Source organism: Zerene cesonia, chromosome 29 (genome assembly GCF_012273895.1).
Source record: "Zerene cesonia ecotype Mississippi chromosome 29, Zerene_cesonia_1.1, whole genome shotgun sequence".
NCBI lineage: Eukaryota > Metazoa > Arthropoda > Insecta > Lepidoptera > Pieridae > Zerene > Zerene cesonia.
In genome coordinates, this window is record NC_052130.1 from 298,255 (window position 1) to 325,889 (window position 27,635).

At 36.1% G+C, this 27,635-nt stretch overlaps 3 protein-coding genes across 3 annotated transcripts in view; 2 read left to right on the forward strand and 1 right to left on the reverse strand.

Annotated features, from left to right (window-relative positions):
• The first annotated feature begins 808 nt into the window (after window positions 1-808).
• On the forward strand, window positions 809-16,284 carry LOC119837981 (telomere length regulation protein TEL2 homolog). Its single transcript, XM_038363793.1, has 11 exons — window positions 809-979; window positions 5,224-5,425; window positions 6,203-6,331; window positions 6,870-6,978; window positions 7,539-7,670; window positions 7,951-8,032; window positions 8,374-8,576; window positions 8,949-9,123; window positions 9,361-9,494; window positions 10,571-10,732; window positions 13,330-16,284. Exons 1-11 carry the CDS (start codon window positions 930-932, stop codon window positions 16,023-16,025), a joined length of 4,074 nt encoding a protein of 1,357 aa, XP_038219721.1. The 5' UTR covers window positions 809-929; the 3' UTR covers window positions 16,026-16,284.
• Window positions 16,285-18,804: 2,520 nt separating this feature from the next.
• Window positions 18,805-19,458, forward strand: LOC119837984 (circumsporozoite protein-like). Its single transcript, XM_038363794.1, has one exon. The coding sequence runs from the start codon at window positions 18,805-18,807 to the stop codon at window positions 19,456-19,458; it is 654 nt and encodes a 217-aa protein (XP_038219722.1).
• Window positions 19,459-26,235: 6,777 nt separating this feature from the next.
• LOC119837985 (shootin-1) overlaps window positions 26,236-27,635 on the reverse strand; it is a 14,192-nt gene continuing 12,792 nt past the window's right edge. Inside the window, exons 9-10 of the mRNA XM_038363795.1 lie at window positions 27,486-27,635; window positions 26,236-26,912 (exon numbers count right to left, since the gene is read on the reverse strand). Of these exons, the coding sequence (XP_038219723.1) occupies window positions 26,722-26,912; window positions 27,486-27,635 (341 nt within the window). The 3' untranslated portion in view covers window positions 26,236-26,721. The remainder of the gene's footprint in view (window positions 26,913-27,485) is intronic.

Genomic DNA, 27,635 nt, shown 5'->3' on the forward strand with positions numbered 1-27,635 from the left:
TATTCATGAAACGAAACTGAACTTAAAATATATAAATGGACCTGCCCTGACTTACCAAATTTCAGTTTATACCATTAGGGCTACCCCATCTTCTATTATTATTATATGCGTTCCCCGCTTCAATCACAGCAGCCTCCAGAACTATGCATCAGAGATAGACAAAATAGTTTACTCATAGTCCAGAATCTAAATGGTCATTATCATGTTAAATTAAAATCGGTCCTATGAAACATACTGAATAGCGCGTTCTCACTAACCTTTGAATGTACAATATTAATTCGCGATGATACTGACAGACTAGCTGGGTAGTTGGCTAGCTAGATCATCAACATTTATAGCTTTTGGTGTATATTATGAATCCACCTAAAATACTATTAAATAAGCATGATTTTGCTGTAACGTATAAAAGTATTTTACAAACGTTTGAGGATAGTTTTAGTTCTATTTTGCATACGGTTGTGTATATAGTTATTAGTCACTATCTGTTTTTAATGATTGAAGCTATTATAATCAAATAATAAAGTAAATGTAAAAATTTAATAATTATTAAACATGAAACAAATTAACGCATCTAGCATATGAATGAGAGAAGAAAGTACTAACATAAAATCAATACAGTTTAAATTGCCAATGTTCATAAATCATGCAATGTAAAAATTTCTACACTGATTAAACCAATAACAATTAACAAGTGGGAAAAATCGCTATGATTATTATTTATTACCTACCTTCATTGATAACTTTTTATTTTTTAGTGACATAATGGTCAAAATTTTCCGTGTTGGCAACATTAACATTCTCAACGCCATTTTGCAAGAATGTCAGCCAAATCATCAGCTCGCGTTTATAGTTAAAATTTTTTTGTTATTTCAGTGAGATTATTGTTATTTTTTGTTTCTACAAGTGATAAACCATAAGTGTACAGTGAAATGGATCGTTTTATCAGCATGTGGAAGGTTCGGGAGTTGGCGGACAAAGTGTAAGGCCTACCAATATTTTAGCTAATTTTATGTTAATTCCTCTTAATATCATAGAAATTATTCTATAATGTCGATGCTGTATTATGTAGCTTAATGTGGGCTGTATGTGCAGTATTTAGCCTTTTTTGAAGTTAAATAATAGTTTTACATGACTTGATGGCTGCCTAAAATGATTGTTGTCGTATACTCAAGGCGCACAGGAATTTTACAGATTAATCAAGCACTTCATTGGTATACTTTGCATTTATATGAGGAATATACTCGAACATACAATTATTCTTACACATCATTTCAAAACATCCTACGTATTACATAGACAGTAAACGTCGATATAAAATATTAATATCGAACGATTTAAGGTGTGCGCCTACAAAATGTATCTTTCATTTAAATATAAATCAGAATAATAAATGAAATCATAGTATCTATGTAAACTATGAATTTAAACATCTTCTGGCAAGTAAATACTCTGTTAATAACCATGCTTAAAGGTATTCATATGAATCCAACCAACCATGAAATTAACTTTACAAATCTGTGTATTTCTATTATTTGTATTTATTTTTTACATTTATCACAAAACCAGATCTGATAAATGTGAATTGAACTTAAAAATATATATCAAAGGAAACATTGTAATACATACTTCATTCTATATTTCTATATTTAAACCATGAATTGTTGCTATTTGCGTTAAAGCATACTAGCATACTAGTAGTCCTTATATACGTCATTTTTTCGTTTAGTTCAGCTTAATAAAAAACTACAGAAAGAGCATGCAGCACCTGACCAATGCTTAGCGAAAGTAAATTATGCTAATATTATAAAGCTGAAGAGTTTGTTTGTTTATTTGAACGCACTAATCTCAGGAACTACTGGTCCCATTTGAAAAATTCTTTCAGTGTTAGATAACCCATTCATTGAGGAAGGCTATAGGCTACACATGTAACCGGGGTGAAGCCGGGGTGGACCGCTGCTTCGCAACATAATACTAAACTGCAATTACATTATAATTAAATTTTACATATCAATATTAATGTTACAGTTCAACAGATTACAATTCCCCAAGTTTGTTTATAATCTAACAGTTTTAAGAATTTTACGGTGACATATAGATGTGTGACTATTTTCTATTGATTTATTGCAATAAGAAAGAGATAATTCACACAAATAAACAATTGTACATTTTCTTGACTGATTTACTAATATTCATGCAGTCAACCTCTGTATCTGATAAGACTACTTGTTAGTATAAGGTTTAATCTATTTGCATTACACACTATGGTGGAGGAATGTAGAATGTACCGTTATATAGTAAATTAAAAAAAATTTAGACTCATACTAACTTGTGCAGCATAATCCCAGTGTTGATGATATCTTCATAATACAACTGATTAGTTATTAATCATAGTATTTCACTTGGTGTGTATTGTTTAATCATACACATAATTAAATTATAATTAAAATAAAATGAATGTGCTTTTAAATAAAGATTTGTTTAATGGAATCTTAAATAATCCTATCCTACTATCCTACTTCATATCCTACTTAATATATAGATGGAAAAGTTTGTGTAAAAATTCTGAACCGATTGCAATGTAATTTGGTATGTAGATTTCTGGACAACTGAAATAACATATAGGCATTTTAAGTACATGAATTGAAAAAAATCGTGTTTTTGTTTTCAAAAAATAATCATGTTGTGAGTTGTGAAGGTTGTTTTTATTACCTCGACGATGGCAAATTTATATTGCATTGAAGGTGAAATTCATTTAGAACAATCTTTTCTATATTTATCTATGGAAATGGTATTTATATTAATTCTTACTTATTATTATATACTAGCAGTTGGCCTCGGTTTCACCTGTTGTACGTGTATAGCCTGTGTCACTCAGTAAAGTTGCAGCTTTCCAATAGTGAAATTGGTCCAGCAGATTTTGAGTGAAAATGTTACAAACATATAATATTTAATATTAAAGCAATAAAAAAAAGTTTCCTCTTTATAATCAGTGTACATATGCCAATTTTTTTAATTGTTTTGAAAAGAATTGAAATTACTATTGATTATAATATTGTACAGATAAACGTACATTTTATCGATTTATAAACAACATTGCAAGAAATCATCAAAGCAATACTTGTGTGTAAATAGAAAACACATAAGTTATCATTATGTAATATACTCATCAAATAATATGATTTTAAGGATATTTTAATTGATTTCCTATTACATTATTTTGTAATTTTGTAAGGAATTTTAGACCTACATTAAAATGGATTATTGTAGACTTGCTGCTACAAAACATGCATGCAGTGTCCTCAAAACTTCATCACAAATATTTAAGTTTTCCCTTGTTATAAAATCTTCTACTAAAAATTACAAAATAACAAGGCAGAATGTGCTATATTTGTTCTCTCATTGAAATCTAATGCACAGAGCATTAAGCAAGCCAACCAAAAAAAGAGGATTTATGATTTTATTAAATAAATGCAGCGTTGGCATAGTTTCTTGGTTCATAAATAAGGGATTAAGTAATAAGCTAAGAAAGTAGTTCACCTTGGAGAGATTATCATTGATAAAGGTAAATTAATATTGAAACATTGTTATCAGTAGGATGACAGATGAAAATTGTGTCTCCGCTTATCATGAGATAGCAAGATACATAGTAAGTATATAAATTCAATTGCATTTTTGTACACAAAAACATGATAAATATTTATCAGAATTACATGTTTTCATGAATGATCTAGAAAATTATGATTAATAATCATTAACTTTTTTTTCTTTTGTATACTAGTGGTCCGCTCCTGGCTAATATAATCTTTATTTTTGGTTTTGGTAACCTGCCTAGATTGTAAAGACTTAATAGAGATACTTTTATCATTTTTATTAAAAAAACAAGATGCTGGATTTTCTTGCCATTTAAAGCAAAAAAAATTAGATTGTAGTGTTTTTTAAACATCGTATTTTACTACTAGCACCCCGCGGTTTCACCCGCGTAAGTCCGTATCCCGTAGGAATAACGGCATAAAACTAACTACGTACCAAATTTCATTGCAATCGGTTCAGTAGCTTTTGAGTGAAAGAGTAACTAACATGCACATACACATACATCGATCTTCACAAACTTTCGCATTTATAATATTAAGTACGATTAGTAGGATACAGAAAATTTTCTTATTCGGAGATATGAATTTCGGCAACTCAATAGTGCTATGTGATACAGAATACTCATTTAATAAATTTCAGATGTGCAGTTTTATGACTAATAAAAAGCTTACAATCATATTGGTTCCTTGGATGCTTGGATGATAAAAGTTTGGACGTTTATGAAATTTGGCTCGAATAATAAATAAAACGTCTTTATTTGTGCGTGTTATTTTGGGACCATGCAAATCTGCTCCCAAAAATGTTGGCGAGACACGAGCTTTTCAAAATATGCGCTCTATACCATGTTTGTAAAATAATGAATAATGTAGCGTTTGTTACTGCTGACAGAATTTTCGTGGTCGGCACTGTAATTTTGTTAAGAAGTATCTATGTAGCATGATTACTAGGTATGAATAGAGATTTGTACAGCTGTGAAGACGGCATTTTCGGCACTAATGAAAGTTATTCAAACGGCCTTGAGCCTCTCACTCGAATGCTCAATGTCGTATTACTTTATATGAACTGATAATATGTTTACTTGTTTGTTTTGTAACTAGACGTTAACAAAAATGTACCATTGTATTTTTAATAAAAAATGGATTTGGTGTAAAAAGATAATACATACATTTTCACGCAGACTAAGCTCAATGCGATAATCTTTAATAAAAAACTAAACCACTTTCAAATTGTCAGCACTAGACTAAATTTAAATGGGATCGCATGGCAGGCACGAGCTTTTAAATTAAAAAAAGAATTACAAAAATCCTATAACAAGTACAGGAAATTCGAATTCGAGAAAAAGGAGTCGAATTGATTAGAAACCTCCAGTTGAAAAATTGATTAACTAACTGTATTGTATGAAAGAATGTTTAATAAATGATCTCACAAATTTTTGATTTTGAAAAGAAATATTTTTTTCATGTATTTTTTTAGTTATATTATCATGAATAACATATAACTCTGTATAAGAGAACGTGAGGCAATATATCTGTACCAAATTTGAATACACCTTCCGAAATTATTCTATATAAATCATTTTGTAAATTGCTATTCAAACATAATATAATTAAACACATCCGTACAAACTTCCAGCACAAACGTGGTAATGAACTACACGGAGGTTGAGGGTAAAGTCCGCGAAGCGACCTCGGACGAGGCGTGGGGTCCCACCGGGCAGCAGATGCAGGAGCTCGCCCTGGCCACCTTCACCTACGAGCATTTCCCCGAAGTCATGAGTATGTTGTGGAGACGGATGCTGCACGACAATAGGTCGCATTGGAGACGGACTTATAAGGTGGGTGGATGATGAATTAAACGATTTATTAGGTTTTACGTTATTGTTGACATTGCTTATGACTTGAGAACAATGAATTTGGGGTGTTTATTTGTCATTATGTCTTTTTTATGGTATGATAAAAGCAGAAACCTATTATATATCCTATCCAACTTCTACTAATCCTACTAATATTATAAATGCGAAAGTTTGTAAGCATGTGTGTGTGTTTGTTATTTTTTCACGCAAAAACTTCTGAACCGATTGCAATGAAATTTGCTACGTAGATAGCTGGACAACTGGAGTAACATAGAGACAACTTTTATCCCGAAATTCCTACGGAATACGGACTTACGCGTGTGGAACCGCGGGGCGCAGCTAGTTTATATTATTTCAATTACGATTAATGAATATCCGGGCGGAGCCGGGGCGTGCAACTAGTAGCAATATAGAGCATTTAGATGCCAGCTATACAAATTATTTTGTATATGATAAAGATTAATTATGTCCAAAATTGATTTAGCATGGCGTTTTCATTTGTTTCAAGTTAGTAAAACATATTAATATTTTTGCTTATTAGTATTTATAAATAACAGAACTGATTCTGACAATCATTATTAGCCACATTGCCCACTCGAAATTTCGACGACATGCGACACCTGCCAACCCACACTTGGCCGGCGAAGTGTATTACGACCTGAAACCTGATGGAAGGCCTGTGTCCCAGCAGTGGGAACACGTCATATGTGCTGTTGATGATGACGATGACGATGATGTTTTTTTTTCGTCTGTTTCCAGTGCCTCCTCCTGCTGAGCTACCTGGTCCGCAACGGGTCGGAGCGCGTGGTGACGTCAGCCCGCGAGCACATCTACGACCTGCGCTCGCTCGAGAACTACACGTACGTCGACGATCTGGGGAAGGATCAGGTTAATATTGTTCATGTAATGCGTATTCGTTCAGTCGCCGAACGAAACACGGCTGTATGCTTATTTCACCCCGGTGCGAGCTGGGCAAATTCGTGCTGAAGCGTGCTCGACTCCCACATTAATCTTTCGCGCAGAAACAGCTGATCGGATCTGTATGAGATTTGATTGGATTGGATGTGGAATATAGTGTGGATAGCGCATAGGCTACTTTTCGTTCGGGCACCACGCGCGAGTGAAGTTGCGGGACCAGGCTAGTTAATAATAAATTAGCTTTACATATGGATAGGCAGATCAATATATATCATGTGTGAAAACACCCTCAATATGTTGAACGAATAAAAGCATTTGTTTTTCTTATCTTTGATTCCTTAACATTTGTGATGGAATAGCAAAGCATAACAAACTGAGACAAATAATCATACTTAAAAAAATGTAAATTAAACCGAATAATACATTATTACAGTTTCATTAGAACCGCACATCCACAGAGAATGGTCACATACAATAAATAAAATACGAAAATCCCACACACTTTCAGGGTATAAACGTGAGGCACAAAGTCCGTGAGCTGATCGACTTCATCCAGGATGACGAGAAGCTGCGTGAGGAGAGGAAAAAGGCCAAGAAGAATAAGGACAAATATATCGGTTAGTTGTTTGGTAACTTTAACTTGATTTGTGTATGTGTCAATGTTTGGAAATTCAACATTTAACTATCCAACTTATTTGCTATGTTCTAGTTATTAAGTTTTTAATATTCTGTTTTCATTTAAATTTTATATATATATCTGAGTCCTTATTTTGTTATTTTTAAAAGATAACAAAATAAAGTTTGAACAATTGTCTCATTTAAATAGACTAGTACCTTGATGACCGAGCTTTGCTCGGTTTAACTTCGTGAAGTTGTTTATAAGCGTTTTTTCCAAGATCGTTTAGGCATTTTTAAGTGAACACGTGCATTAAGAAGACACAAAACAATTTAAACAATTAGTCTAACCTCAAAGCAAACACTCATTGACTTCGTTACTTAACAACGCCATCTGCTGGAACTTTAAGTATTCGCCAAAAAATAGTATTAGTATTATTATTCGCCAATAGATGTTAGGAAGAAAAAATAGTATTAGTATATTATTATTCGCCAATAGATGTCAGGAAGAGTCGCTAAGTTTAAGTCGATAATATATATTAAATATTTTTAATTGTTTCAGGGATGTCATCAGAGGCGATGGGGATGGGGATGGGTATGGGCATGGGGATGGGAATGGGGGGCGGCGGCCGCGCGAGCGGTGGGGGTGGCGGCGGGGGCTGGGGAGAATACAGCGATAGGAACACCACTTGGGGTATGTATCCGAATCCACGGGCAAAATCAAGTATTTCTATAGCAAATGTGTTCTGGTGCATTAGCTACATAGTTGCCAAGTTTCATCAAAGTCCGTTCAGTGGTTTTCGGTTGACAGGGTAACAGACACATACTCAAGGACACGCTTATCTAGTGAAATGATCACAATATCCAGACTTACAAACTTACGCGTTTATAATATTAGTAAGCTATTTGAAGGATAGAGGGAAAATGTTAGGTATCTTTCGTATGACACCATAATATGCTATTTATGATTTCAGACGAGTCCAAAGACCGGAACGAAGAGGAGGAATACGATCGGGAGGATTCAGACGGGGAGTATGGGCACAGGAAACCGAATAAGTAATTATTATTGTTTATTTATTTTCCTCACTGGGAGGGAGTATCCTCTTCCTCGCCCTTCCCAGTCTATTCCTTTTAGCCCGACGTCCATCCTTTCCTTATCCTTGACCCCGTAAAAGCGGGCCCCACCCAAATATTATGTGATTACAACTTAAAGTAGGCGAATAAAATTCTAACTTACATTTGTGGTCTTGCCAATGTCGACTTACTTTCTGATATATTAACATATAATACATATGTATGATATGTAGTATATAATAATAACACTCATCCGCATATCCGTTTGTTTGTACCTTTGTGTACATTGTCATTTCAATAAATAATATCAAAACATTTTTCAGAGAGAACGTCTACAGCGACGCGGAAGCTGTAGTCACCGATAGCCCGTCCCTGGCTCGCGTGCGGGATGAAGAGCGCTCGGGGGGTGTTGGGGGCGCTGGGGGTGTCGGGGGCGTCGGGGGCGGGGGGCGCAAGCCGCTCAACATCAGCCTGCGCAGCCCGGCGAGGAACAAACCGGCTACGCCCAGCAAGACCATCGACCTCGGTGAGTTTGATTTAAATATTATGAGGACAAATCACTATTAGAAAATAAATATTTTATGATAAGTTGCTAGTAAAATATGTGTTTTGAGAGTAATGTTTATTATACCGACTTCAAAAAAAAAAGTTCTCAATTTGCAATTCAACTCGTATTTTTCCGGTTTGTCACTCTACTCAGAACTTTTGACTGGATGGACCGATTTTGATGATTCTTTTTCATTTTTTGTCGGAATATCGCATATAAATTCAGTCAATTTCTAATACTTGTACGGCGAACGATTAAAATTTTGCATTCAAAAAAGTCATTCAATTTCATTCAATCATTTTGTTTATTTCTATAGTTTTTACAGCTAATCGAACCTTTCTCCACTTCCAGGTGCCGCAGCGACGTACGGCAAGGCGGCATCGAACCAAACAACAGCAACAGCAGCGACAAGAACAGCAGCCGCGACAACACAACCGGCGAACAAGTCGCAGGAGTTGCTCGACGACTTGTTCAAGACGTGCGCGCCGGCCGGCGAGCCGCACGCTGAGGACGATTTCGATCCCAGGTTAGTGCTTTTTGAATACAAATTTGTAATGGGACAAAGGAATTGTTTTCTACAGAAAGATATCCCGAATAAATTCTCCATTGGGATAAAACAGGAATCTTGATATCCGGGCGGGGCCGGGACGAGCGTCTAGTTATGCATAATATATATATAATATATATGTGTTGTGTTTGTTTGTTTTTTTTTTTAATTATCGTAAACAAGCAAGTGTTAACGCGTCCGCTGGCCGCATTTCAGGGCGGAGGAAGCCAGAGCGGCGGCCAAGGAGGAGTTCGGGGACTTCGCCAATGCGTTCTCCAGCCCGCCGCGGGACTCCGGCGACGGCTTCGCGGACTTCGCTAGCGCCTTCAGTGGGCCCGTGCATGCGGACGGTGAGATTTTTTTTTTTTTTTTATATACTAGCTGACCCGGCATACGCTGTTCTGCCTTACTTTTATCATTTAGGGGTATGAAAAATAGATGTTAGCCGATTCTCAGACCTAGCCGATATGCACACAAAATTTCATGAAAATCGGTCTAGCTGTTTACGAGGAATATGGTAAATAACATTTTTACACGGGAATTTTATATACATACTAGCTGCACCCGGCAAACGCTGTTCTGCCTTACTCTGATCATTTAGAGGTATGAAAAATAGATGTTAGCCGATTCTCAGACCTACCCAATATGCTTACCAAATTTCAGAGGAATCGGTCAAGCCGTTTCGGAGGAGTATGGCAACGAAAACGAAACAACGAAAACACGAGAATTTTATATATTAAGATATAGAGATAGTACCTTTTTATTTGTTGTAACGGGCCTTCTTAACGAATACAGAGATAGGAGATTGAGAATCTGAAGATACAATGAGCGATTTGTTGTGAAATTTATTAGTTTAAGTACTTTTTTAAATAAATCAAAATTATTTCAAGAAAATATGATAATACAATGATTTCATGACTATCTAATTATCGTGATTAGGATCGCCGGGATTATATACTATTAAGGATATAATATACTCTGTATAAGAGTGAGATAATTTAGTTCCTATCTCTAAAACTTGTTTCTTAGTCCTTACAAACTTGTATAGATTAATATCATCAATCCAATTATTGTAAAATTTAAGGTTAAAATGGCTGATCAACTGGAATAACATATAGGCAACTTTTTATCCCGATATTCCTACGGGATACGGACATACGCGGGTGAAACCGCGGGGCGCAGCTAGTAATATAAATGCGAAAGTTTGTAAGTATGGATGGATGAATGGATGTATCATACATATATACATCCATCCCTTGTTACTCTTTCACGCGAAAACAGCTTATTGTATCTGTATTAAATTTGATACAGAAAGATTATAGTCTGGATTAGCACATAGGCTACTTAGCTATTTACGGGGGTACGACGCGAGTGACGCCACGGGTCACAGCCAGTATAGAATACGATTACGAAGTTGTATTTCCAGTTCCAGCCGCGTCGAACCTGGACCTGCTCAGCGAGCTGACACCCAGCACTGCGCTCGGTGCGGGTGCGGGTGTTGGTGCGGGTGTTGGTGCGGGCGGGTTCGACATCGACGCGCTCACCGGCTCGTTTGAGGACGCGAACATATCCAACATGAGCGTGCAAGGTAATTTGAGATCTACCCTCATTTCTGTTTCAATTTTCGCTTTTTAAAGTGAAACTTTTATTACGTCGTCTCAAATTTTGTCGGTCTGTGTATCGCATGTCGCGTGACGGTTGGCCGCGGAGTGGGGATACAGTGAGAGGCGCTCGTCAGAGCAGCCGGGGTCAATATGGAGGCGTCTATAGTTCCATCAGCTGACTGTCAGTTAAATATCTATCATGTGAAAAAAGTTTCACTTGTACCGTGGTTTCATAAAACCACACAATCCTTTTTTTTAAATTAGTTTGTTCCCCGTTTACTGCGTTCTTTTGTCAAGGTTAAGAATACGCCAAGTTGGTTCAACTGTTCTTGAGTTTTAGGGAGACAAACGAACAGCGACCAATTTGAGTATACAGATAATCTATTGGGATGTTTGCATGTTTTTTTTTATGTTTGTAGTAAAATTACTGTATATGATTGTTTTATATGTATTTAAAAAAAACTAGCGGTTTTGCCCCGGTTTCGCCCCGGTTACGCCCTCGGTAAACAACATGTCCAATGGTGAAAGAATTTTGGAGTATACTAAAATATATTCTAGAAGTTCGTTAAATTCGCTTTACTATAAATGTATTGCATAAAAACTACTCTTAGATACTTTTGTTATATTACTTTATGGTGTTTTGTAATTACTACAGCACAACAGAAAAATAATATCTCTCTCTCTCTCTCTCTCTCTCCCCCCCCCCCCCCCCCCCCCTATCTATATCTATCTCCTTCCCTCCCTCTCTCTCTTCCTCTCATAATTGTTTGATTGATATCGCTCCAGGTTTGACTCTGACGTGTCACAGTATTATTATTTATTATTATTATAATCTATAGATTTTGTTAAGTTACATATTGTATGTATATGTTTTAATGATTGAAGCGAATTTTCTCGAAATAAGTAATTTATGTTTTAATTCCTAAATATATTATTTATGAATCCGTTTGATTTTCTTTAAAAAATTTGTTTATTTGTTAAATTATAATATGTACTATTTTAAAGAAAAATCCAATGAAAATGCTACTTAATTATGCGATTAACTCGAGGCACTATTAAATGAATGTGGAGATTTATAACTGCTATTCATATTAAGTATCATTTCGTGTGATGCTAATTTTTATCTTGTGTATTTTTTTAGCTTATATTTATTATAAAAAATGGCTTATTTTATAGTTTTTATAAACTTTTCATATTCACATCACTTTTAAAATTTTTATCATCGAGTTAAAGTGGGTACATTGATTATGATAGAAATATAGGCTATTTATGACATATAGCTACTAACTTTGGTGCAACTTCATTAATATAACAGAATTTTTTTTTTAATTTTCAACCGACGTTTCCAAAAACGAAGGAGGTTCTTAATATCATTGTGTTTTTCGATAATTTCGTTAGGTTTTTCACCAATTGATATACATTTCTTTTTGTGTTTAATATGAAATTGTTGGGGATTGGGTCCCGTTTTAAAACCTGGAAACCACTCCAGGTTTTAAAGTGGGTACCAACTACCTTAGGGTTATGACCTTTTTTTATTGAAAAGAATTATTTTGCATCGACACATTTAAGATGCATTTCAATTTATTAGTTATTATCTATAACCAGCGCTCAAATAAAAGAACCAATACAAAATGGGTTCACCCAACATCCAAAAACGAAACCTCCTTTTTGTGAAGTTGATTTAAAAATATGACTTTATATGTTCATACCTTTTGCAATAATGTCAGTAAATGTTATATATTTTAGAATATTTACATTTGTGATAATATAAATTAAACAGATAATATGAATCACAGTCTTATGTCCGACAAAACAATGAGTTAGTTCAGTGGAATTGGTGGGAAAACACGGTGTGCTTGCGCATGCACAGGATTGTATGTCAATGCTGTTCAAGTCAATCGTATATTGTTTTAAAGTGTTTATGTACATTTTGTTGTGTGGAATCAGTTTTTTTAATAGGAACTCCCGCGCCACGTATTAGATGCGTTTATTGTTTTCTGACATGGGCAGAGAATGACAGTATGGGATACATTGTGTTTTTCAATTTATTTTTTGATTATTTCGGATTTTATTGATCAGCTAAGTTCTAATTTGGGAGTTTTTGTAATGCGAAGCGTGGATGACTCGGGATATGTTTGGAATTTTAGATTTAAGAGTGATAATGCGTAAAAGAAATTAAATATTTTCCTTTATATGTATGTATTTTTTAATTTGTTCGCTTACATTCTGACTGTTTTAATTTTGTTTATGTTGCCATGTTGATGTAATGTTGTTAGTTTGTAAGTTGTGTATGTACGTAATTTATGTGTCAAGAAAATGTCAATTAATACGAGAAAAACGACGTGTAATTAAAATTGCATAGATCGATTGAAAGGAAAACGGTTCGTTTGAATTGTAAAATGTCAGGAGGGCGAATGGGAGCCCCTATAGGATGCCCGTGTCCCGCGGCGGGACGGATCGACGGCGGACCCTCTGTATCTTCATGGCGTTATCGTAAAGCATGCCCGCGCGGGTGTTTCGAGCGTTCGATGTGGCTTCATCCATTCACTTTTGGGCACAGCCGGGGATTTTTTATTTGCAGACGTGACCGGCGAGCTGCGGCGGCTCGCGCACGCGCTGCGCGCCGCGCCGCCCGCCCGCCGCGCCGCCGCGCGCGCGCTGCGCGCCGCGCTCGCGCGCCTGCCCGGCCCGCTCACGCCGCAGCGCCTGCTGGCGCACGAGCCGCACGAGCCGCACGAGCGGCGCCTCACCGGCGGCGCGCTGGACGCGTACGCGCAGGCGCTGTGGGCGTGCGCGCCGCGCCTGCGCGCGCTGTGGGCGGGCGCGCGGCGCGAGCTGGTGCGCCTGTTCGCCGTGGAGGAGAGCTTCGCCGCCAGCCACGAGAGCCTGGCCGTGCTGTGCGCGCTCGTGCGGGAGGAGCGGGACGCCGTCGCGCTCGAGGCGCTCGCCTTCCTCCTGCAGAAGTACGCCAAGAGCGACGCCGTGCTCGCCGCCCTCGTGGACCGCTGCCGGGCCGGCGCGGGCAGCCCGGAGGAGGGCAAAGCTCAGACGGACTGGGAGACCTACGTGCAGTACTACGTGACTCTGCCGGAGCGAGTCGCCAATCGGTTGGAGATCCGCACGCCCAAAGAATTCTCGCACGAAAACTTTTCGTTTATAGTGGTTTTCCAGATCGTCCGATGCATAGATTTCATGGCCGAGAGCAGTTTCAAACTGGGCGTCCGATATGACCTCTCGTGCCTCTCGCACCTGGTGTCCAAATACATCAATTACTACAACAATACCGAGGCGTTCGGACACTTTATCGACGTCATCGTCGCGTGGACGGACGATGAAAACAGCAATCCGAACAAATTCGTCATGCGCAAGCTGCTTCAGACGCTCTCGTACCATTTGAACCGCCAAGCGATCGACAAATTCGCAGTGTATGTGTGCAAAAAGTGTCCCATCTATTACAAGAACCGAGACCAACCGATCAAAACTTTGCTGGGTGACAACATGGACACCAGCAGGGATTGGAACGAAATTCTAACGTACAAAATACCTTTCAATATCCATCCGGAAAATTACAGAGATACGACGCTGCAAGAGAACTTGATATATTATATCGCGTCGAGTAAGAATGCGAGTAGCATTCTGAGTGACCTAATTTTTGGTCTGAGCAAGGTTTGGGCCGACGTCCGCTCCAAGAACATTGCAGACGTGAACCAGCACATGTACACGTCGATTCTATTGTTACTCGCGGTTAAATACAGAGTGATGTTGTGGAAACAGAACAAGGACGCGTGGGACCTCATGCATCTGAAGAAAATCCTCTTCAGAGGCATGTCGAAACATTTGGACGTGATAGCGCAAGAGTTTCGCTGCATAGGAATGGCCACGGTGGAGTTAACATTCAAAATGCTCGTGGACGTCGATGAGACGGACAAAAAGGCAGTTAAGAACTTAAAATTTGACTACAACGACATGGGCAAAGCGTGTCTAGAAATATACAACATACTCAGAAATGTCACAGCCAGGTGTTTGTTCGACAAGGATCACGTGAAGCCCGCTCACGAACTGAAACCGGCCAATCTAAACAAAACGCTCGATCTCATCGCGTTTAAGGTTGACGACGTCGACAGGCCGGTGCACAACACGATACTCACCTGCGCTGTGAAAAGTCCGGAGCAGACTAAAGCCATAGTTAAAACAATTATATCGGTCAAACTAGACGAATTAAAGAAAAACGGCAAAGATGACGACTTGGATTCAGACGACGATCTGCAACCCTACGACATGAGTAACGATGTATCGGAATCGGAGAAAAAGAAACCTCGCTATTTGAGAGATCTCCTCGAAATGCTGCGAGACGCTAGTGACGCGGAAAGCTTTGAGGTAGCGCTGCAGGCGTCAGAGGAATTGGTTCAAGAGCAGATGAAGAACGAACACCGGGTCCTTGCCATAGAACTGTTAGATCTGTTCGTGCATTTAGAAGAGAAATTCCACGTACAGAACTTCGACAGCATCAGGTTTAACACAGCTGTGGCCATAGTGTGCGCGCAGCCTAAACCCTGCGCGGAACATTTGTGCAAAGAAATTCACACGGACATAGGGCGATACTCGATAGCCACCAAGATATTAATGCTGGACGTGCTCTCCGAGGCGGCCAACCGCATCGCCGACATCAGACCGACGCTGGAACAGAAACAGAAAATCGAAATCAAGAATAAACCGGACGAAATGCTGCCCGAAGAGGTGATTCGGCGCCGCCTCATAAACAAGACGCGATACTTCCACTCGAAGCGGCAGCATCCGTTCGCGAAAGCGAAGAAAAATCAATTCGCGGCCGTCGCCGACTATTTCTTCTACCCTCTGATAGGAGGCTTCGGCCACCGGCAGCTGACTCTCAGCCACTACAACACGAAGCAGGACGTGGACAACATTCTCCTCCTGAAGTACCTGACCGTGATCGGCAACGTCATCCTGGCCTCGAAGAATTGTCCCAAATGCGCGATGTACTGCAAGGAGGTGGTCCCCATGGTGCTCTACCTGCGCTTCTCGCCCGAACCCAAGATTCAGATGTGCGTCATCTCGATTATCGCCTCCATCGTGATGGCCCTGCCCGGGAGCCTCATCAGGGACGAGTTCGCGAACATGATGTCGGAGATGTGCGCTTGGCTCATGGATTACATGAATAACATGGACTTGGCGGTGAAAATGAGCGGCGGCAGGACTGAGGCGGCCGTGTTCGCGGGGCAAGTGCTGCACCTGATCGAGAACAGCCTCACCAATTAGTGCCCAACTGCGGCTGAACAGAGCTAATTGATGTTTGGGCATTTTGTGGATGCCTGTTACATAAGTGTATGGCCCGAATTGTACATGTAAGGGTATGAAAACATTATACTAATTAGGTATTCTGCTAAAGGGAAATATTGATGCCTAATTTAAAAGGATTTAAAACAAGATTCATTACACATGCTAAGTTATAATTTAGGATGTTCTCAAATTTGGTCTAAGTATATAATTTGTTAACAAACAGACTCCAGTGGAATAATTGTAAAACATTATAGCGTGCATGAGCACCATCTAGTCAGAAAGGATTGATCGTTTTTTATAATTTTTTGATTAAGTATATATCGTCGTTAGATACATCTTATCTAACTCGCGAGATTATAAACTGTCGGAAATTTTTCATCCGTGACTTTTTTTTGCATTTTATCGTTATATTTATCGTAAGATAGATCTGATAAAAGACAAGATCTGTCCAAATGAAACTGCTAATTCAACAAAACGCACCGCGCGCTGATCGGTTGAATGGATGTGATAACATATTTCAAAGAATCGTTAATGGAACTAATACTTATTACCTAACTTCTTTCGATGTTGATATATTATATTAATTATTTGATGTAACAACTACATAATTTGAATTATAAATGTCTACTAACCAGAACACTAGACACATAAATATAATAATTCTACTATTTCTGATTTCTGAAAAATATTTTCTATGTTCGATGTCTAGTGATGTAAGAGGATATATGTTTGTAGTAATAACGGATAAACTTTAAATATCTTTCAAATATCTTAAGTTAGGAGGTTATAACAATTTTAATCGTCAATTTTCATCTCCACGGTACGGTGGTTGATATGTCAGCAGAATTGAGAGGCCTAGGGTTCGATTCTATAAAGTTTCAAGGTATTTAACCGTAGAGTGTACCGGCCATACCCACAAGGGGACATAAGACTGTGTTTGGAACTATTTTTTTTTTCAAATAAGTTGTTCTGTATAAACCTATAATCTAAAAGTGAAGAAGATATATTTTCATATTATATAAAAATACGTTTAAAATGGTACCGTAATGTATTAAATTTATTAATGATGAAGAACAAATCATGCTACAAGAATGACACGTCAAAATTTTTATATTTCTTACACAAGTAAACGTGGCAAAACATTTAAACGCGTTTTGTCTCTTTTACTCGTATATGAAATTCACGTAAGAGTAAACGAGATAGCACGATAAAAATCATCTTCGCTGGTATTTTTAAGATTTTTCTCGAATTTATCTCTATGTTAGACGTGTATAATATCCGCTATCACCCTGACTGACTGTATTGTACAAACATTTTGCTTTTGATAATTAAGAACTGTCCTTGTAAGATATGGTAATTATATTCTGTATTATATACTATAATATAACTATTGTTATAGTATAACTAGCAGGATAAACAAACCGTTAGGTCTTACTGAATGAAGTCTAGATTGTACAAAATCTGGATCAAGGCTGGCGTATTTCACAGCGTGATACGTTTGTGGGATATGATTTACATGCATTACATAAAGTATAAACTAATTATTTAAAATGGAAACATTTGTGTTTTTGTATGTTTGTGTTTATAATATTGTCGCAAAACTAATATATTTCAAAAATTCCTTCACCGTTTGAAACATGCTTCTTTACTGAGTGACATAGGCTATGTGTGCACCACGGGCGAAGCCGGAGCGGACCACTAGTATCGCATGTAAATAGGCTTACATTAAAAAGTCAATGTGGTATTGGGAATAGGGGAACAGTTAGGCATATAATGTATACATTGTAAAGGGATGAATTTCTGTATTATGTGTTGTTTTGTGGATGGGATTGGATGTCTAAGTGGGGTTTTAAGATGGATGGGGCTATCTATTAGCAAGACTGTACCGGATTATAGGATGTCAAGGTTTACCTAGGTCTTTAAGGCTAAAGACTATCTGGCATTATTGTAATTATATGCTTATTGCTTGTGTTATGTTTTAAACGTAACGATTGAAAACGTATTGATCTCCTTTCACGATGTGGCTATTACTTTAATTTATATTACAATACATTGTCAAATAAATGAAGCGAAGCTTCATTATAAAGCGAATAATATGCTTATATATAAAACATAACATTGTTTTGATTTTTGATTTTCTAGAAGATTCGCAAACGTTTCTTAGAATTTGTGAAATTCAACAAGGAAACAATACATAGCTGTACTTTTTTGTAAATATTATTTCCGACCTTATTGCGTTGCATTTGAGTTGTAAATTTAATTAGTGTGTGTGTTAACATAAAAGTGAAAAAAAACTTGAATATGCTCAGCGAAACGTAACATCTGTCTGCTTATACTATAACAGTAATGTAAGTTGCCATTGTACTGTAGTCGTACCCACCGTGTTTTTATCAGTAATAAATATCTTTAGATGTGATTTATCTATTTTTAATCCCCCGTCTTCCCCAAATTCAAACTGTTTTCATGACATCTATAATGTTAGGAGGAAACTTATGAATTTTTATATTTATGTATGTTTGTAAAGTTTTCTCACAAAAAGCAAAGGACCAATTTCAAAAATTCTTTCACCATTGGAAAGCTGCAACTTTATTGGTTAGTAGGGTAGGTTTTATATATATGTACCACGGGCGAAACCGGGGCGAACGGCGAGTAATAAATAATGTTATGTATTCGATTTAACGTTAGTTTTAAGACTCCATAAATTTTCACTAACATATTCTCAGAATTGAATTTGCTTGAATTTTTCTTTGATTAACATATGTTTATTTTATTGTTCATCCGTTCAGGTCTACAACCGACACCCGTGGACCTTCTCCAACCCATCGGCGCCCTACAACCAACAAGCGCGCAGCAACCGACCAACAACAACATCAACAACACCAACAACAACAACAACGGCAGGCCCACAACAAAGCTCGGCGCCACGTGGGCCGACACGACCGGAGCGATCAACATCGACGTCGATAACCTGCTGGCACCCAGGTCGCCCAAGGGCGGGCCAGCCCCCAGCATCAACCAGCTCAAGTCCAGCCCCAATTCCCCCGCGCACAAACCAAATATGCCAAGCTTGGCACCGAACATGCCAAACTTGGCACCGAACATGCCAAACTTGGCACCGAACATGCCAAGCTTGGTACCAAACAGTCTCAACTTGGCACCAAATATGCCCAATTTAGCGCCAATGGGCTTGACGAACTCTAACATGAATCTAGCGAACGCGAATATGCTGCCAACGAACATGCCAAGCATGGCCAACACAGGCATGCCGATGGCCAACATGCCAATGTCGATGACCAACGCGAGCGGGCCGATGGCCAACATGCCAATGTCTTGGCCCACGCAGATGGCCAACGTGAACAATTTCAACAACAACATGATGAGGCCGCAGACGAATCAGAACTTTCTGCAATGATATTTGTTATTGGCAGATGTTTGCCAAAGCGGTTGATTTTTGAGCAATGACTGTTATCGGAGTTAGCGTACAAATAGTTAGGTGACAATTATACACGACGGATGCATCGCCTCAGCGATCAGCGGATTGGTTATCTGTGCTCGCACAGACTACGTGATAGATTTTTTTTTTAATAATGTGTACAGATAAAATAAATTGAAATCAAAATTTGGCGTCATTAATTTTTTCGATTTGTGTAAAATCTGATTAATAGATTTCAAACATACAGTTTGTTTATCTTATTTATTACTTTGTTTTTGTTGGAAATAATGCCAAATATTTGTAATAATCGAAAAAAATGTAAATATATGTATTAAATAACATTCATTGCTTAAAAATATTCGATTAGTGCTAGGGCCATGTGGGGGTGGCGGTTTTATACGTGTTGATATTAGGCCGACCCGCGTAGAGGTGCATATCACAATATATCACATGATATTATTTACATTTATATCGATAACTGCGCTTTTTCATAAAGCGTCATGAAAAATAACTACTTATCCATTAAAACTTAGATTTGGGTATGAATGGTAACTTTATGTCTTTTAATATATTTACGTAATCATCTAGCTATTCCAATTTCAAAAATTATAAAGTTGTCCATTCACATTATCTAATTATATATGAATGCAGCAACATATTATGGAATGTGTAGAAATGCATATAAATATTTTATATTCAGTAATAGTGATTCTAAATGCTATTAGTTCGAAAAGTATTATTTCGTTTCCATCCATGTGAGCATTTAGGCAAATAGCAATATAGGTTAAACATATTTAGTTAAATTAACAAAAAAGAGAACGCTTAATGCTCAACGGTACATTCCTTTTGTATTTAATTTGGAGAAGCAATATAACTGAAATTATTGATCTCTTCAAAAATGTTAACTAATAAATGTAAAAAAACGCGGCAAATGAGCATTTTAATTTCAAAATTCCATTTATAATTTAGAAGAGTTTTTTTTTTAGTTCGACATGGATAGAAAAAAGTTTTGACAATTCTAGCCAACCAGCAATATTGAATAGTAAAAAACAATTCAAATAAAGAACGTCATGTAAAGTCTAAAATGAACGCATTTCTTTTTTTACAGCCACGTATAAGCTGTAGTGTAATCATATTTAAAAAAAATAATTCCCGCGGTTTTTCACTGCCCATACGGAACACCTTCTCAGGTTGTAGTCTCTTGTAATTGTTACATAGTCTATGTACAATGTTGAATATATTTTTATACCCGCTTCGTAGAGCAGTAAGTGTTATGTAATCATGTAATTAAAGATAAGGTGTTTCATTGATTATGATTTTTTAAAACAAAATACAAATACATTACATAGATTTCTGTGTTAATATTTCAGTATATGTGAGGAACAGGTTGTTTCATAATGTCGAAAGGCATTGTAGAATTACATATGTATTTATTAGTTCTTGTCTTGATCTTGGTTTTGAAAAAGTATAAATCTTAAATGAATTGAATTAGTAATATATTGCGTTGAATCCATTATAATGTGTTTTTTTATGTATGTAACTTATATTTATATTACAATTGTAAAACGTTTAAGGATTTTATTTGTTCTAACTCATTTCTTTAGATTTGCTTATATAATGTTTCAACAACTGTACGTTTTAAATACGTCTGTAATAATTAAATCTATTTTGTTTCGTTCCGTTCGAGGTGAAATATAATATCCCTGTTAGGTTATAAAATAAATCTTGTACTTTCCAACCGAGGCTGCAGGTTTCACTTATTTTCAGTAAAAACTACTTGCGTTTACATCTAATAGCATACATATGGTAACACAGATGCGGTGTGTGATTATTGGAACTTAATTTTTAAGTCGCTGATTATGTAAATAATATTTATTACGACATCCACGACACATTTTATTTTTCTTTTCAATACATTAAAGCTTTATATACTCTGAGTGACGATGCGCTGACCTTACTACGCAGTTTTGAGAATAGTCTTACGTCTTGACTCTTCGTGTCGTTTAATTAGTTTTATGTAATCAGCACGGATTTTTTAAAATATATTTTTTTTTAGTTTAAAATTAATATCATCTTGGAGTTCCATTGATATCCACAGCCATTTAACGATCACAACAGAGCATATATCGACGTAACCATCTAATCATTGTTTAAGTACTTAATTATTATATTGTAAAGCAATAAACACACAAGCGCAGAGCGTCACACGTGCGGTTGTTACAGCTTGCACTCTTTACAGTGCACCTGTTTTTATTACGTTTTCGGATATGGCAGCTCCGTTGTTTAAGGATTCACTGGTTTTAATAACGTTCCTTATAGCCTATTTGACACTTATCGATGTTATAAGTTATGCATTGCATGTGTCATATTTAACCGACTTCATAAAAGTGGTAGGTTCTCTCAATTCGACTGTATATTTTTGTTTGTAACTTCTTAATGGCTGAACCGATTTTGTTGATTTCTTTTGCATTTGCCTATGTAGGTATGCGGTAATTTTGACCAGGTACAAAAAATGTTCTTGGGTGTATTACTATGACATTTATAATTAATTTAATATTAACTAGCACAGAAGAAAATTTATTCCTGACCATAGGAAAGACGTCACGTTTTAGAATTTAAAGGCTCTTTAATTTGTGAACTTATTTTGATTTTAATGAAAAAACGAGTCGCTTAAAATTTGGAAATATTGTGAATTATGACTAACAGATAAGCTAAAAATATCGAAAGTGATGAATCTGCCCATGAATGTTATTAAAAAGTAATATGCAAAAAATTATCAATCTATCTATCTAAAATGTGTAAGTGTTTTTACATTTTTTAATTGCAGTCTGTAAAATGCCAAGAAACTTGATTCATAGTACATAATGTTAAGAGAATTAATTTCAATGTTGTGACTAGACCTGTTTGTGGGAAGCTTAGGTATTTTTTTCCTATTTCCCATAAAACTTTATATAAGTTACTATTGTGAACCCTTTGGTTGTTTGTGGACATTCGACACAAAAGGGAGAGTTCTCATTTTGATAGAAATTGTGTTTCAATTTTCTTTAAAGAGTATAGATTGTGTTCGGGACCAAGAGATATGCGAAGTGCGTAAATTTGTTTTGTCGCTCGTTCATATTGAAAGAAAAGAAATGAAATTATAAACATGACACCGAATTTTCTATTAAAAGTGAAGTTGAAATTATTTTCTTTTATGTTATATTTTTTAGTGCTTGTTGGTGCGAATGAATTTGTTTCTATCATTAGAATTATATTACCAATATAAAGAGACTTTAATTCAACGTATTTATTTTTTGCAAATGGCATTATCATTAGAAAGAATAAACTATAAACTGTTAACCTGGTAAACAGTCACTTACCAAACTAAATCATATTTTAACTAAACTTCAGAACGTTAAGCGAACATAACCAGAGGATGTCATGCGTACTATGTGACGATTGGCCAGATTTTATGGTCATTTAACTCATTTTCCTTGTTCCAATATTGATAAACAAAAAAACTTGCATGCCTTTACAAATTCGAACAGTCTTTTCGTTTTTAATACAAATTAAATGTTAGATAGCTCGTAAAAGCATGAATTTACTAAGCCAATGTTATGAATAATGTAAATTAGACGGTGGGTTTAAATGAAAACGTTTCATTTGTAGTAAACATGTATTATACAATTGTTAGAAAGCGACAGTGCTCCGTTTAGCAAATATTTTGTGGCGGCATCGTCGCTTTCAATACTTATTTAAGTATTTATTATGGATTATCGTATATTAGATGTACGTGATTGAAAATAATGACTAAGTATTTTAATCGTTGTAAAATTAATCCATACAATGTAGATTAAAAGATACACTTTTTTGTATGACCAACGTATGTCTGTGGGCCCACCTTATTGTATATATACCATTATGTTCTTCCATGTGTTAGATTTGAAAGCAATAATTGTAATTTAAAATTTTATTTGTAGTTGTTTCATTAATAGTTTATTTGCGATTTTTAGTGATTTAGTCGTGTCGCACAAATTCGATTCGTATTTGTTTTATACGCGACGTATATACGGTGTATATAGGAGTATAATATTAATTAATAACTGTAAGATTTGATAAAGGCGAACAGGACTGTTGATGGAGGTATGTATTGATAATAAAATATAAGTGTATATATGTGTTTTATTGATATTTACCCTTCACACATAAGTAATCCTAAAAAAAAAAATTGTAATAGTAAATTTTTCTATATCTGAATCAATAATACAATACCAATGACATTGAATTCAATATGTGTGTATTCCGGACATTTTTAACAATTGGCTGAAGAGAAAAAAAAATGAAAAACGAAAACGCAAACAAGGAAATACCTATATTTTTAATAAGGTCATCCATTCATACATATTTAGTTAATGAAATATTATTTGTTCATGAAAATATAGGTACAAAATGTAAATTATTATAATATAGCATAACGTCGTGACTGCAGCAAAACAAAGTTAAAAATGTATTGCATCCAATGAATCCGGGATTGGAACCCGAGACTTCGCAGTTGTAAAGTTCATTTATTTTTCTATCACAATTAAATCCATTAATAAATATAACTTTAAGTGCAGTATGCAAAGAACAGTTTTATCCGATTCGATAAAAGTATCATGTCACATAAAGGCTGCAACGTTCATACGCGGTTAGTTAGTACTCGAGCTCACCATTGAGCTATCAAATTTCATTCAGATCCAATCGATCGTTTCTTGAATAACATACATACCTCAACTCGACCTACCTGACAAACATTCCGGCTGTAGTATGGGTAGGAATTTTTATTTCATCAGCGGAATGTTATCTTTTCTTTAATGTAATGAAGGTAAAAACTCCGTAGTTTTCTCCGCAGTTAAATTCAAAAATACTTTACATAGTTCAGAAGTGTTAAAAATGTTCAGGTTCAGTGAACCAATGATATTATTGACATATGGTTGGTAGACGGAAATAAATGGAGTGTTGTCGTTTTATCTCTTAAATACTAGGAAGAATTTTAATGGGAAAGCAAATGCCTTCGCTAGGCCCATGAACGAATTTGTTACTAGACAGCCGGAACATAGCCATTCCAATTTTGTATGTTCCTTGTTTCATAAACAACGCCTATTTTAATGAGACAGTCGTTGTTACCGTGTATTTATTTAATATACCGTAACGACGGTGTTAAGATACAGTGACGAGTGTTAATATAATATAACGCATTCATTTTAAATAAAAAGCTTGTCCTATAATGTGTCGGGACTTGTAGCTCGGTAATGAGACACGGGTGTTCAATTCGACGTTTATTGTAAGACTAACTCACTAGTAGTAACTTACATAACTACATATAACTTACATACTACAGTCATACTACATCTATTGAAACATGATTCTTAAATAATCAAGCAAATTAAATTCAATAAGTTTTTATAGATATGTTCTAAATTAATTAATTATCATAAGGAAAAAACGATGTGTCTGGTAAGCTGAAATAAGGTAAAAATAAAATAAAAGACATCTCATAACTAATAATACTTTATTAAACTTAAACACAAATAAGTCGATGGCACTACAGGGTAACTTGTCAAGTGCTACTCGTAAAAGTGAACTCAATCCTTCATTTGACAAAAATTAACTTAAAATAATAAACATTTATTTCTCTGCGATTCACAGAACTCATAAAAGTGTTTGTGATTCTAAAAGCATAACTGTGATTATCAGTGTAAATATTTGTAAGACTTATTTAATTAATTTGCTTCCAAATATTTAAATTGAAAATCACCATTTTCAGTCATAAAAATACAAAATCATTCGAAAAATAGTTGTTAAAAATTACAACTACATAATAATATTATATCGTATATTATAACTTCAATGTATATAAGAGTATTCAGATCACAATATAAGTTTTTTGTATAATTATAATATTTCTTATAATAAGGCACAAAACATAAGCACTAAAGTGACAATAAGCTCATATACTTAAATCTAGGTATCCTAAATATCAAATCTCCATCCGTCATAAAAAAACTATATCCACCAATTTGAATTGACGGTTAATTTTATTATTAGGAAACACGTCAACTCTCGAATTGAGAAACTCCGGAACTACTTAACCAATAATGATCGAATTACTATTAATTTTGGTCCATCTGCCTACAATAGCGCACAAGATATTTCGATGCGTTAGTGCAGGCACGCATTCAATTTAAAATGTAGTCAAAAAAAAGACCATTATCATCGGTATTCAGTTATGTCAATAAATTATTTACTTTCTTTGTAAATCAGGATACATATTGTTAGAATTCTTATATATAAATTATTTACTTTCTTTGTAAATCAGGATATTTATTTTCAGATAGGATTCTTTATATTTTGAGCTACTTTAAGCAACAGCAGATTAAATTGATGATGCGACTCATCTATTGCTTAGGTATTGTGCAAATTAAACTTAGTGGCAAAAAACACTTTAGTTTATGTGTCGATTTGACATTGAACACACTATATTTAACTACTTACTCTTGTAAAAAATTAAATATAGTGTGTACACTTTATCGTAGTAGACACAGTAGTACATACATCGTGTACACACTATAACTGCTCGCTCTTGTATGAAGTTAGATATAGTGTTGTTATTAGTAAAAACGTCAAAGTTACTGTGGATGGTTGATTTTCAAGCAAAATGATCAATTCTGTATGAAAATTTGTGCAGGGATGAGTTAAAGCCTAGATTAGCACAAAGTCTCGAGATATATACTACACCTAAATACTTTACCTAATTTCTCTCCAATCTTTCACAGGACATTCTTTCATACATTTTCTTTTAAACTATAATTTCAATTGACACAATTTTTTCCATTGACACAAGCATCGCCATCTCCTCATACCGAACATTTATGAAGCAAACAATTGACGGGTTTAAATCTGGATTTATTCAGACTTTTCAACCCAGACTAAATATCACTCACTATTTTCGATTTACTTTTTCAGCCCATAGAGTATAAATATTAAAAATATGGTAGTCATATGAAACACTGCTCCGAGTAACAAGACATCCTTTTCCCTTCGGCTATTATTGTATAGAATTGATTAAATTATCAGAAAAACATTCCACTGTTGTGAACCACATTATTGTGGTGGGCGACAAAAGACACCTTTTCAATCCATCAACCTTAAAACATAAAAGTGTGTGGTGTGTTGCACCACAACTTCCACTATCTTCATCATCCCCACCATCAGCACCGTAGCTCAAGCCTCCCCATCGGCGATTACACTGGGCCTGTGTCCCCTCCTCTTCCTCAGGGTGCCGAGTATTTGCAGCATCTCCTTGACAGCTTCCGGCTGGTGGTCGGCCGGTTTCTTCTCGACGGTTCGGTCGGTCGACTTGAGGTGGAACTTGCCGCCCTTTATCTGGTCCACTATCGCGTCTATTGCGCCGCCTGGAAATCATTATTTTTATCTAAATATATATATAACTCAAAGGTGACTGACTGACATAGTGATCTATCAGCGCACAGCCCGAACCACTGGACGGGTCGGGCTGAAATTTGGCATGCAGATAGATGTTATGACGTAGGCATCAGCCAAGATAGGATTTTGAAAAATTCTACCCCCAAGGGAATAAAATAGGGGATGAAAGTTTGTACCATACAATATGGCAATAAATTGCTATTTGAGATAACATTATTTTTACTGCAAGAATATCAGGCACTTGAAACTTTGAAATAATTTTTTGATAGAGATTGAGAATTATTGGAAAAGAGAAGGATATATACTGATATACCCTTCTCCTTTTTTCCACTGACAAAACTGAATAAAACTAACTACATGAAGAAAAAAAAATATTTTTTGGATTACATATACAATTACCCCCTTCTTGCGATAACGTCTGCAATTAGGATGATTTTAAGAACGTGTAAAATGCTTATCAAAATCGCAAACTCCTCTGTAACTTCTCAAAAACGCAATCCATAAATCATACAAAAAAAAAAAAAACGAAACCCGACGCCCACCTCCATTCTGCTTCGTCTTCTTCAGCGTGCCCGACTTGCTGGCGAGCAGCTTGGCCATGTCTCCTTCTGCGCTCCCCTCGAAGGCCACCGGAGCGGGCGGGGGAGGTGGCGGCGGCGGCGGCGGAGGGAGGCACGCGGGAGGCGCGGGGG